At 40.2% G+C, this 13,462-nt stretch overlaps 1 protein-coding gene across 3 annotated transcripts in view; it reads right to left on the bottom strand.

Annotated features, from left to right (window-relative positions):
* The window catches only part of ddc (dopa decarboxylase), a 110,812-nt gene that overhangs the window by 34,528 nt on the left and 62,822 nt on the right, over positions 1–13,462 (bottom strand). For all 3 annotated transcript variants that reach the window (XM_043690111.1, XM_043690110.1, XM_043690113.1), the window contains exons 9-11: positions 9,558–9,625; positions 4,471–4,547; positions 292–311 (exon numbers count right to left, since the gene is read on the bottom strand). In XM_043690111.1, coding sequence (XP_043546046.1) covers positions 292–311; positions 4,471–4,547; positions 9,558–9,625 — 165 coding nt within the window. The remainder of the gene's footprint in view (positions 1–291; positions 312–4,470; positions 4,548–9,557; positions 9,626–13,462) is intronic.

Here is a 13,462-nt window from a genome sequence, read left to right as displayed (position 1 = left end):
CCCCCACCCCACTCCGGCCTATCACCCTCACCTTGACCTCTCTCCACCTATCGCATTTCCAACGTCCCTCCCCCAAGTCCCTCCTCCCTACCTTTTATCTTAGCCTGCTGGACACACTTTCCTCATTCCTGAAGAAGGGCTTATGCCTGAAACGTCGATTCTCCTGTTCCTTGGATGCTGCCTGACCTGCTGCGCTGTTCCAGCAACACATTTTCAGCTCTGAAAATTATATCCCCAATTATGAGGCTATTTCACATTACTATGGTTTAGAAATGCTTTAATGGTACTCACCCTATAATCAGTGATGAGTACTGAAAGCACAGAACAAAGAGAATAGTTACTGTAAAATGTGACTCATTTGCTGTAATACTACAATGCAGCCTCAAATGATTGGATGCAAATACATCAGAGGTTCAAACAAAGTATATGAAGTAAAATGCACATTAACATGTGACAGCCTTTGACCTAGAAACAGTACCATTTAGTAAAATGTGTAACTACATCAAAATGTTTTGGGATTCTGTAATTATTACTGAGAACTTTCAAGTATTGTATCAGTTGTAAGGAATCCATTATAATTTTCAAATTCTAAGAAATATTGGTCCCTGTGACCTGGTGAGCCATGTTGGCCTGAAAACAATATCAACCAAAAATTAAAGTATGGAGACCAAGTTGCAGACTGTAAGAGGAAACTGCAAAGGCAGTTCTCATGCATGAAACCAATGGAACCCAGAAGTTAAGACAGTTCCAGAAAGAAGTATGCTATTGTGTGCAGCTTTGTACAGGTAGAACTCTCTTTACATGGAAAGTGTTGCCTGGGAGAAATGGATAAACGTTTGAAGGAAAATAATTGGACTTCTGCCTGAAGAAGATTCAAGGGTAGAAAATTGGGCAGGCTATAAGATCGATAAAATTTATCTTTGCTGTATGTTATTCCAGATGTAACCCATTGTTTGAAATGACCTCAACTGCATAATTTATTTTCAAGTTACCATGGATTTTAATACATGCTAAAATAAAAGTCACATAAAGTAGTCTTCTATTAGATTTTGTTTGGTAAATTTGTTTTTTTGGGGGGTTTATAGATCCCACAGGGATCATAAAAGTGATTACATCAGGTTTAAACTGAATTTGGAAATATTATTTACATAATGCTGTTCTAGAACAGGTGAGGAAAATATTGAATATTTTTACTTTTCTCTTCTTATTGCCATAACACAGTTGTTTTATGATTTTGCTTATTTCTTTCCCCTTTTGAAATTATCTACTTGTGAAGTTCACTTCAAATAAAATTATTCACAACAAACTTTCAGAGAGAGAGAGAGACACACACACAAACACAGGACAGGCATGTAAGAAAAGGGGTTTCAATTAAGTATAATTTGATATTCAACAGGATGGACATCAATTCATTTAATTTTGTCTGAGTCCATAAAATCAGTGTTGGAGGTTATTTTCTGTAGGAATAGAGATACAGTCGGATGCAATTGACTGAAGGCAGTATTTTGTGCCAGAATTTATCTTTTCATACTCGTTGAAGATTTATCAATGAGGTTGGTAGACTTTTCAGGTGGATATATACTGAAAACCGTGCTTTGAAAAACCTGAGACATGAGGCAGGCTTAGATCAACCTGGAGTCCAGCTGACCTTAGATTATTAGATGACTGATGTTAACAGTAACTGCTGATTCCACACTCAAGCATGGGTTAATTTGTCTGTGACACGGTTTCTAGATGAATCAATTTCTACTTAACAAGTGAGTTTTTATAATTTTGACCAGGGACATTGTTCTATGTATAGAATTTTGGGGCATTAGGACCTCTTCAGGCATAATATATTGATTGCACTCCCTATGTTGTAAGACACTGCTAGGGCAACATCATGTCAGCTGGTCCTTGTGTTTGTGAACTGCAAAATCCACACAATGCAAGGGTGTCACATTTCAGGATGATGATGATTTTAGCTTTTGTCCTTTGTAAATCAGTGCTGGAGCTTACCAGAAAATGCTGTCAACAAGTGTCATGAGATTGACAGTAGCTAAATTTTTATCTAGCAAAGTCTATTTTAAAATTTAACAAGAAAATATTACTTAAAAAAACAATTTATGATCTCTTTCAGGTCTAGGGAACCTGACAAAGCTTTAAATATTGTTGGAACTTCAAATGTTTAATTCCCAGTTACAAGTGTACTTGTTTAATAAATCACTATAGTTATCATTATAGTATTATCAGTATTAGTTATATTGGTACTATAATTAATATCATTAGTTTCTATAATACAATATAACACATTCATTGTTATATACTATGGTCGTAATTCACATTCCATTTCCTCTCTTCGGTTCTCCCATTTCCTCTAGCTTTCCCCTGTCTTCCCCTCTACTACACTTCAGCCTACCCACTGCACTGCTTCCCCTTTCTCCACACACTCTGATTCCTCCCTTTTCTACCTCTGTCCTGGACCCTCTGGTCTTCCCTCCAGACCCCTGTCCTTCTCACTACCCATTTGCACTGACATTCTGCGTACTCACCCCCTCTACCTTTCTCCTCTACCTTCCTGCCTTTCCTCATCTCCCATTCTCTCTTCAAAGCTTCTTCTCCTCCTTTCTTGCTCTTCTTCCCTCCTGTAGTGATTGTAATAAAGTCAGCCAGATGGACCCAGAGAATCTGAGTTCCCTGCTTGGGGCTGTTAATTTGGTCTGATCGAGGAGCCTGGCTTGACAGATGTAAGCAGAAATGTCAGAGGTTCTGTTCTCTCTGACAGCTGGCTCTGAGGAAGCTGTATCAGTGTCAAGGACTCTACACGTGTAAATTAAGGGTGAAATGGTGACAGGATACCAACCTCTGTGAAGTTACTTCTGGCCTTCCCTTTTATATCCCCTCTCCTTCTGCTTTTCCCTTCCTGTTCCATCCCTCCACCCTTTCCGTTGGCTCTCAGGTACAGTACCAGCAAGTATCGGAAGTTATGCTAAACAGGTTGAGGGAGGATTGAAAGTTCTAGTTGGGGTGGGAAAGGAGGGGATGGTGATGATATTTCAGTAACAGATCATAGGGTGTATGATTATACTCTTAGGATCGGGGAAAGTGGTATTGTAGCCAAACACTGGGTAAGGGGGAGTGAGCTTGTTGCCCCAAACCTGCGCAGGGGAGTTGCGTTCCTAGGCCTGCATGACTAAATGGAGACTGTAACTCTGGAGCTGAGATGACTGACTTTTAACAACTACAACTAACTTCTGGTTCTGAGGAAGGATCACTGCACCTGAAACATTAACTCTGATTTCTCTGCACAGATGCTGCCAGACTTGCTAAGCTTTTCCAGCAACTTCTGTTTTCGTTACAGTCATCTTCTTTTGTACTATGTGTGACTCCATGGTGGGATCTGAACCTGTGTTCACAAAGCACTAGTCTGTACTTGATTAGATTGTAAGTCAAATAATGCTACCACTCAGCCAGCATCCCCTCAACCCATTTGATTATCTCCTGGAAGTCTCCTGCACTGGGTTTTTTTTCCCACTTCCATAATGTTATATCTGAAGGTTCTCTATTTTTCATTCACATGTTGCACATCAGGTAACCAAAGAGATGACATGAGATTCAAAATTATGTTAATAATACCAAGTTTTACCTCACCATTACTTACTTTCATCTCTCAATTACCTTCTAATTATTTTAACTACATGTCTGAGGTAATCCACAAATATTCAGTCACTCCACCACCAACATTTAGTGCAGCAGTGTGTACCATTTATCAGATGCACTGCAGAAATTCACCAAAAACCCTCAGATAGCACCTTCCAAACCCACAACCAATTCCAACTGGAAGATCAAAGGTAGTAGTTAAATCAGAACAACACAACTTGCAAGTTCCCCTCCAAGCTACTAACCATTCTGACTCAAGAAAAATATTGCCATTTCCTTCAGTATTCCTGGATCAGAATCCTGGAATTCCCTCCCTAACAATGTTGGGAGTCTACCTACAACACAAGGACAGCAGTGGGTCAAGGAGGCAGTTCAGCACAACCTTCCTAAGTGTAACTAGGGATGGGCAATAAATGTTTGCCCAGCCAGCAATGCCCATATTTCCCCAAGTGAATAAAAAAGTCCTGGATGAGCTGTAAATTAATCATATTAAACACTGTGAAGGTCAAAGCCATTATGATCACCACAAGGTTGCCACATTTTTAATTGTTCCCTCCTTAAATAAATGCAAATTGTTATGGTTCTTATTATTTAGAAGAAAAAAAAACTTAATGACACTATTTTCTCAAAATATTGCTGTTATGGACAAGGTACTTATTCTTAGTTTAACAAATAATCTATATAACTACACCTTGAAACTTGACAGTTATGCACAATTCCAATTGATTCAATATTATAATAATGTGAGGTTCTTTCAGACAAAGATTAACAATCAGCTCCATTAACTGTACAATTCCAAAATAATTTAGCCAACAGTAATCCAAAAAATACCAGAGTCCTGATGATCGTGCTTTAGGTAAAGGGGATCCATTTTAAAAGCTCCAATAAGTTCTGATCTTTTCTTCACCCTAAAAGTGACATATTTTTAATGAATTCTTTGACTTAGCTGTGTATTTTACCAAATGTGATGCACATGAAACTTCAAATGCAGACAATATTCAGAAACAATTACTGTATTCTAAATCATGCAGTTTGTTTTTATCTGTATATATTTGAAGAAATGTAAAATTCCTTATGTATAGGAAGGAATTAAATTAACAAAACGGATAAAAAAGACTAACAGCTGAGGAATAACGATCTCAAGCCGGTTAAAAAAAAAGTCAATACCAGGATAGACAAGATAAAACTTTTAAAAAGCTTTTAAAAACTTTTAACACACTATTGTAATATCTACATCTTATAATTGTCTTTCAGGTGAAAATCCTATAATTATCCAGATCATACACTGTATAATTTTGCAAAAGATCATGGAGGCCACAGATAAAATTTGGGTTCAAGTTAAAGCTAGCTAGTAATATACAAATGAACAGTGAGTGGTTCTGCATGTATTTGCATAGGAGGAGAGTAACTAAGCCTACTTTCAATCTTCAGCAGTAAGGCTGAAGGATTGTTAATGGATAACCAAGCTATGCAGACATTGACTGAATTGATAAACACATTGATTAATATGTTTATCATTATAAATGAAATTTTGGAAGGCTTTTCAAAGGCACTTTACAGTCAAGAGATGAAAGGCATTTAGGAAATTACAACAATCATCATCACTGGATGATATCAGGTGAAAGTAGGTCTTGGAGCACAAATTCATAACAATGGCAGGCCTGTCACAAAAATGAAACTTTATTGCCGCTGATTGATTGATTATTAGAAACTGTTTCTGCATTCCATAGGGAATATGAATTCCTTTCTGGCTATTATTTGCATCTCAAATAATAACATTCTATTGTCTGCCGGGGACACAGGATCTGTTTATGGAATGTCCAGCGACATTGAAACTGAAAAATTCCAGTGCAAAAACCTAGAATCATGACGATGTCTACCTAAGATGCAAAGAATTAGACCTGCATTTATGCGCACTGAAAAAGATAGCCACATGGCGATTATGTCGATTGTTGTAAAAAACATTTAGTTCATTAATAACATTTAGGGAAGGAAATCTGCCATCCTTTCCTGGTCCAGACCCATAGCAATATGTTTGAATCTTAGCTGCCCTCTGGGCAATTATGGATGAGCAAAAATGGTGGCTTAGCCAGTTATGCCCATATTTATGAAAACAATACCCCCTGTAGTTAAAAAATCTAACGAGTCATTTTTCAAGAGTATTGAAATGAACAGCAAATAAAACAAACTTAAAGGCTTCAACATTCAAGGGCAGCAGTGCCCCATCAGATTTTTCTTCCCCTTCACATTCCTTTCACCTCATGCCTTCTTCTGAACTCACAATAACCTCTAACCACCTAAACTGGAAAGGGACCAATATCCTAGCAGGGAGATTTGCTAGTGTTACTTGGAAGGCTTTAAACGAGTAAGGATGGGGTGGGGGTGGGGGGGCTGGGGCATTGAGGATGGGACCCAGAGAGATCGTGAGCAAAGGGATAAATCTGAGGCTGGTACAGTGGAGAAGAGGAGTAAGTCAAATAGTTAAGAGAACAAGGTAAGACTGATAAATCAAATTGAACTTATTTCAGTGCAAGAGGCCGAACAGAAAAGGCAGATGAACTCAGAGCAGGTGGGAACATGGGACTGGGATATCACAGCTATTACAGAAACATGGCTCAGGGAAGGACAGAACTGGCAGCTTAATGTTTCAGGGTATAGTTGTCAAAGGGAGAATAGAAAGTGGGGGGGGGGGCAAAAGTGGAGGGGGAGAGACATTTTTGGTTAGGAATAACATTACAGCTGTACTTGGGGAGAATATTCCTGGGAGTTTATCCAGTGAAGTTATTTGGGTGGAACTGAGAAATAAGAAAGGGATAACTATCTTATTGTGATTGTACTACAGGCACACTAACAGTCAGCAGGAAATTGAGATGCAAATATGTAAGGAAATTTCAGACATCTGTAAGAATTATAGGATTGTAGTGGTAAGGCCATTTTAACTTGCCAAACATAGACTGGGACTGCCATTGTGTTAAGGGCTTGGATAGACAGGAATTTGTTATAAGTGTGCAAGAAAATTTTCTTACTCAGTATGTGGATGGACCTACTGGAGAAGCTGCAAGACGTGACGTTCGGGACACCACCTATGCCCTCAATCTCCTCCAAGGCTTTTGTTTCTCTGGCCCCCAATGCCTCATCTTCACCATGGACATCCAATCCCTCTACACCTCCATCTGCCATGACGAGGGCTTCCAAGCCTTCCTTACTTCTCCCGAGGTCCCCACCAGTACCCTTCCACTGACACTCTCATTTGTTTGGCTGAACTGGTCCTCACCCTCAACAATTTCTCTTTTGAATCCTTCCACTTCCTCCAGTTAAAAGAGGTAGCCATGGACACCCTCATGGGCCCCAGCTATGCCTGTCTCTTTGTCGGTTACGTGAAACAGTCCATCCTCCGCAGTTACACCAGCACCAATCCCCACCTTTTCCCGATACATTGGTGACTATATCGGCGCCACCTCATGCTCCCATGAGGAGGTTGAACAGTTCATCAAATTCACCAACACATTCCACCCCAACCTTAAGTTCACCTGGATCATCTCAGACAATGCCCTCCCCTTCCTGGATCTCTCCATCTCCATCAACGATGACTGACTAACACTGACATCTTCTACAAACCCACTTACTCCCACAGCTACCTAGACTACAACTCCTCCCACACTTTGTCCTGTAAAAACGTTATTCCTTATTCCCAATTCCTCTGCCTCCACCAGATCTGCTCCCAGGAGGACCAATTCCACCACAGAACACACCAGATGGCCTCCTTCTTTGAACACCACAATTTCCCCTCCCACATGGTTGATGATGCCCTCTAGCTCATCTCATCCACTTCCAGCACCTCCGCCCTCAAACCCCACCTTAATACCAAACAAGGACAGAACTCTCCTGGTTCTCACCTTCCACCCCATCAACCTTTGTATACATTGCATTATCCTCCACCATTTCCGCCACCTACGAATTGACCCCACCACCAGAGATGTAATTCCCTTTCCGCTCCTATTCACCTTCCATAAAGACCATCTGCGACTTCCTTGTCAGCTCCACACACCCCACCAACCCATCCTTCCCTCCTGGTACCTTCCCCTGCCACCACAGGAATTGCAAATCCTGAGCCCACATCTACTGCTCCTCCCCCCCACTCTCCACATCCGTCCAAGACCCAAAGGAGCCTTCCATATCCATCAAAGTTTCACCTGCACTTCCACCCATGTCATTTACTGTATCCGTTGCTTCCTATGCGGTCTCCCCTACATTGGGGAGACAGGACGCCTACTTGCAGAGCATTTCAGAGAACATCTCTGGGACACCCGCACTAATCAACCCCACTGCCCCATGGCCGAACACTTCAACTCCCCCTCCCATTCCACCAAGGATATGGAGGTCCTGGGCCTCTTCCATCATCTCTCCCTAACCTGGAGGAAGAACGCCTTATCTTCCACCTCGGGACCCTCCAACTCCACGGCATCAAAATGGATTTCATCAGTTTCCTCATTCCCCCATCCCCACTTTATCCCAGTTCCAAACCTTCAACTTGGCATCGCCCTCATGACCTGTCCTACCTGTCCATCTTCCTTCCCACCTATCTTCTCCACGCTCCTCTCTGAACGATTACCATTACCCCCACCTCCATCCACCTATTGCACTCTCAGCTACCTTCCCCCCAGCCCCACACCCCTCCCATTTATCTCACCACCTTCCAGCCTCATTTCTAATGAAGGGCCTTTGCCCGAATCGTCGATTCTCCTGCTCCTCAGATGCTGCCTGATCTGCCGTGCTTTTCCAGCACCACACTCCCAACTTTAATCTCCAGTCCTCACTTTAGCCAACTTTTGAGTAATAACACAGGGCAACTGCCTGAGGTGTCAGCGGGGGAGCACTTTGGGGCAAGTGATCATAATTCTTTTAGTTTTAAAATAGTTATGAAAAAGGATAGATCTGACATAGAAGTTAAAGTTCTGAATTGGAGTAAGGCTATTTTGCCAGAATGAGACAGGAACTTTCAAAAGTTGATTGGTGCAGCTATTTGCAGGAAAAGGGATGGTTGGAAAGTAGGAAGCCTTCAAAATGAGATAATAAGAATCCAGAGGCAGTATATTCCTGTTAGAATGAAGGCTGGTAGGAGTATGGAATGCTGAATGACGGGTGAAATGAGGCTCTGGTCAAGAAAAAGGAGGCATATGGCACATATAGATACCTGGGAAAGAGTGAATCCCTACAGGAGTGTAAGGACAGTAGGAATATGCTTAAGAGGGAAATCAGGAGGACGAAAAGGGGACATGATATCTTTGGCAAATAAGGTTAAGGAGAAACCAAAGAGATTTTACAAATACATTGAGAGCAACATAGTAACTAGGGAGAAAATAGAGCCCTTTAAAGATCAACATGGCCATCTATGTGTGGAACCACAGGAGATGGCTGAGGTAGTAAATGAGTATTTTGCATCAATATTTACTGTGCAGAAGCATATGGAAGCTAGGGAACTTGGAGAAATAAATAGTGATATCTTGTAAAATGTCCATATAACAATAAAATGCATAAAGGTGGATAAATCCCCAGAACCTGACTAGATGTATCCTAGAATGGTCTTGTTGATTTGTTTCCTTAAATGTTAAATACACTACAAAGTGGTTTCTTGCTGAGACACATATCTTGAAGTTTATGAACGACACTATTTACTCCATCATAAAATCTCAGATTTACACATAATCTGAGTCCTATACTTATTGAACAAATGTGCATTGACTCAATAACAACAATAATAAGGGTGCTGATTATTGAATAGGAGATGGGCACATTTAATAGTAGAATGTCACATTTTGTGATGGCATTTAACTATTTTAAAAAATACATAGTCTGGGAACCATGTAAAAATACATGGTGAATTCAAAAGTAGTCTGTAGAACTCATATGCAACTTACCACATGGCAGAGCAATCAAAGTTCACCAAAAGCCACTTATGAGGATTAAAGTTGAAAGAATCTGCAAACTGATAAAACAAATAGAATTGCAAAACATTATTCATAGATATAATGTCCAATTATGCAGTTTCACTGTGGTAACAGAGAAAAGGCTCATGATGGATTGGAGGTGGTAGAGACAGCTAACTTGTTTTAATAATGATGCAATTATTGATATTCTGGTTAAGTGAACATAATATGCAATGAAATCACAACCCTTAACTGGCTGCTGCACACAGTTGAAAAAAACTGCAAAGTTAAAAAAAAAGGTTTGCTTTGGTTGTTGAAAATATATTAAGGTGGGTTGGAGAAGGACCTAAGGATCTAATTACAAAAGATTCAGAATAAAATCTGTTTGGAGCTAAGGGGCAGTCACCATTCAATGATATTATTAGGAATATTTACAGGTAAATTCAGAGCCTGTGACAGTATGCAGCTCCTCATTTTCACAGCTTTTGGATGATTGAAACTGAATTCTTCCAATTTTGATTCTTTTTCTCCTATTGATTGATTCTTGATTGGTAATGGGATCAAAGGTTACAGGGAAAAGGCAAGAGAATGAGGTTGTGAAACATATCAGCTTTGATCAAATGGTGGAGTAGACGCGTTGGGCTGAATGGCCTAATTCTCCTCCTATACCTTACAGTCTTATGGTTTAAATAAACAAAGAATTGTGGATGATAGAAATCTGAAACCCAAAAAGAGAATTCTGGAGAGACACTGGCATCATCTGTTAGGAGAAAGCCGAGTTAATGTTTTGAATCCGGTGACTCTTCATCTGAACTCAAAACATTGACTCTGCTTTCTCTTCATAGATCCTAGATTAGAGTTTCTCCAACAATTTCTGCTCTTCTTAACTTGCTTGGTTAACTAGAATTGGCTTATCCCCTTCCAAGAATCCCTTTTACTCCCTTGAAACATCCTTGCTGTGAGATATGAAATACTTTCTTAAAACATCTGCCACTGTTCCTTAATCGTCTTTGTTGCTAAACCTCTTCCTCAGCCCACTCCAGCCAGCTCTACCCTCATCCCTTTGTAAAGTTTCTTATTTAAGCTTAGCATAGTTGTTTCCAATTCAGATTCCTTCCTTAAAAATGTTGTTTGCTTTGATTTAATCTTAATTGAAACTGTATTTTTATTCCTAATCAATCATAAAATGCAATGTTGTATAAACATCACTTTATGTACATTGCTTTTAAAACATGCCTAATTTTTGGGAACTTACAAAGATAATTACCCTTAGTTTTTAGTTACCATGCAAAAACAATGATTTGTATTTCATATGCTAGGATTGATTTTTAAAATTAATGGCCAGAAAATCCCACGAGCCTACAGACATTTGTGATTGGCCTCAATATGTTATTTGATGCTAGACCAAAAAATGTGCTTTATAATATGTATGTACAAAGGCACAATAGAATTAAAGTCCTTGCGATTATAAGTCCAATGGATAGTTGCTCCATGGTCAGATGCAAGACACAATGCTTATTCTTTACTGCAGTAACTAAAAAACATCATAGGACTTTCTATTTAATCTACCCACTGTTAAATTATTTTTCATTGCTTCCTTGTTGTCTGGTTATTGTTTGACCTCTTGGCTGTTTGGCAATATTGAATACTGTTTACTATCCAGTGGATATAATCATAATGCATTAGTCATATTACAGACTTACTGAAAGGATATTAATGCAATATAAACAATATTTGTTATACAGATGGTACCTTAGAATATGCTGTTTTCTTGACTAATAGATTGATTGAGAGGATGCAGAATGGCTTCAGGTATAAGGGATCTTAGCTACAGGAAAAGCTGGAGTTGTTCTCCTATGTTCCAAAGGAAGTTGAAGGGAGATCAGATAGAAATGTATAAGGGTAGGTAAGTAACAAATACCTTATGCCATTAACGAATTGTCTCAGGTCGAAAGCAGACAAATTTGTGGTTTCAGGTAAAATATAGGAAAGATGTGACAACATTGTTTTTATACATCAAGCAGTAATGAACTGGAACTCACTATCTAGAAGAGTGATCGAAGCAAAGGTGATGAGATATTTCAAAATGAAATTGGATAGGAACACAGCGGAAATAGCTTGCAATGTTACAGGTATAGAATCTGGTGCTGACACCTACTGGAGTGCTCTACAGAGAGCTGACATGGATGTAATGTGTTGAATAGTCTCCTTCTGTGCTGTTACAATTTGAAGACTGAATGTAATTCAGCAGTGTATTTTACCTATTGTCGTTTTGTCTTTTCATTCCTGAAAACTGAGGAACAGAATATAGCTGCCCAACATTGATAGTCCAGAAATGAACCTTGGTGAATTACACAGGAGAGTATGGATAGAGTGAATGAGCCTGGGTGAGGACAACAAAAAGGCTTGGCTGCCCAACATCTGACATGTGGTCAGCAGAGATTGCACAAGGAACCTGACCTGCAGTGACACCAGACAGCATTCTGGTAAATCTCCTCTCTAGAGTTTCCACATCCTTCTTATAATGAGGTGACCAGAATTGGACACAATATTCCAAGTGTGGTCTAACCAGGGCTTTATAGAGCTGTAGCATAACCTCATGCCCCTTAAATTCAGCCCCTCTGCTAATGAAAGCCAACACACCATATGCCTTCTTAACAACTCTATCAACTTGGGTGGCAATTTTGAGGGATCTATGGACATGGACCCCAAGATCCCTCTGTTCCTCTATACTGCCAAGAATCCTGCTTTTAACCCTATAGTCTGCAATCAAATTCAACCTTCCACAATGAATCACTTCATACTTTTCCAGGTTGAGCTCCACCTGTCACTTCTCAGCCCAGCTCTGCATTCTGTCAATGTCCCATCGCAACCTACAACAGCCTGCCACACTATCCACAACTCCATCAACCTTTGTGTCATCGGCAAACATACTAACCCACCCTTCCACTTCCTCATCCAAGTCATTTATAAAAATCACAAAGAGCAGAGGTCCCAGAACAGATCCCTGTGTAACACCACTGGTCATGAGCTCCAGGCTGAATAATTTCCATCTACTACCACCCTCTGTCTTCTATGGGCCAGCCAATTCTGTATCCAAACAGCCATTTTCTCAGTATCCCACGCCTCCTTACCTTCTGAACGAACCTACCAAGGGGAAATGCTTTGCTAAAATCCATGTATATCAAATCCACTGCTCTACGTTCATCAATGTGTCTGTCACATCCTCAAATAATTCAATAAGGCCTGTGACGCATGATCTGCCACTCGCAAAGCTATGCTTTTCCAAATAATCATAAATTCTGTCACTCAGAATCTTCTCTAATAATTTGCCCATCTCTGACGTAAGACTGACTGGTCTATGATTCCCAGGGTTTTCCCTATTCTCTTTCTTGAACAAGGGAATAACATTTGCCACCCTCCAGTCATCTGGTACTACTCCAGTAGACAGTGAGGATACAAAGATCATCAGCAAAGGTACAACAATCTCTTCCCTCACTTCCCATAGTAACCTTGAGTATATCCTGTCTGGCTCTGGGTATTTATCTCTACTATGATTTTCAAAATTGCCAGCACATCTTCCTTCTTAGCATCAACCTGTTGAGCGTATCAATCTGTTTAATGCTGTCCTCACAAACGACAATATCTCTCTCACTAATGAATACTGAAGCAAAGTATTCATTCAGGAACATCCCCTATCTCCTCTGCCTCCAGGCACAAGTTCCCCAATCAGTCCTACCCTCACTCTGGCCATCCTCCTGTGATGCAGATAAGTGTAGAATGCCTTAGGGTTTTCTTTAACCCTACCTGCCTAGGCTTTTTCATGCCCCCTTCTAAGTTCTCCGCAGTCCTTTTGACAGTTCCTCCCTGGCTACCTTGCAACCTTCTAGAGCCCC

The sequence above is a fragment of the Chiloscyllium plagiosum genome, chromosome 5, assembly GCF_004010195.1.
Source record: "Chiloscyllium plagiosum isolate BGI_BamShark_2017 chromosome 5, ASM401019v2, whole genome shotgun sequence".
Taxonomy (NCBI): Eukaryota; Metazoa; Chordata; class Chondrichthyes; order Orectolobiformes; family Hemiscylliidae; genus Chiloscyllium; species Chiloscyllium plagiosum.
Note: the sequence above shows the minus strand (reverse complement) of the source record. Positions and strands in the feature narration are given on the sequence as shown.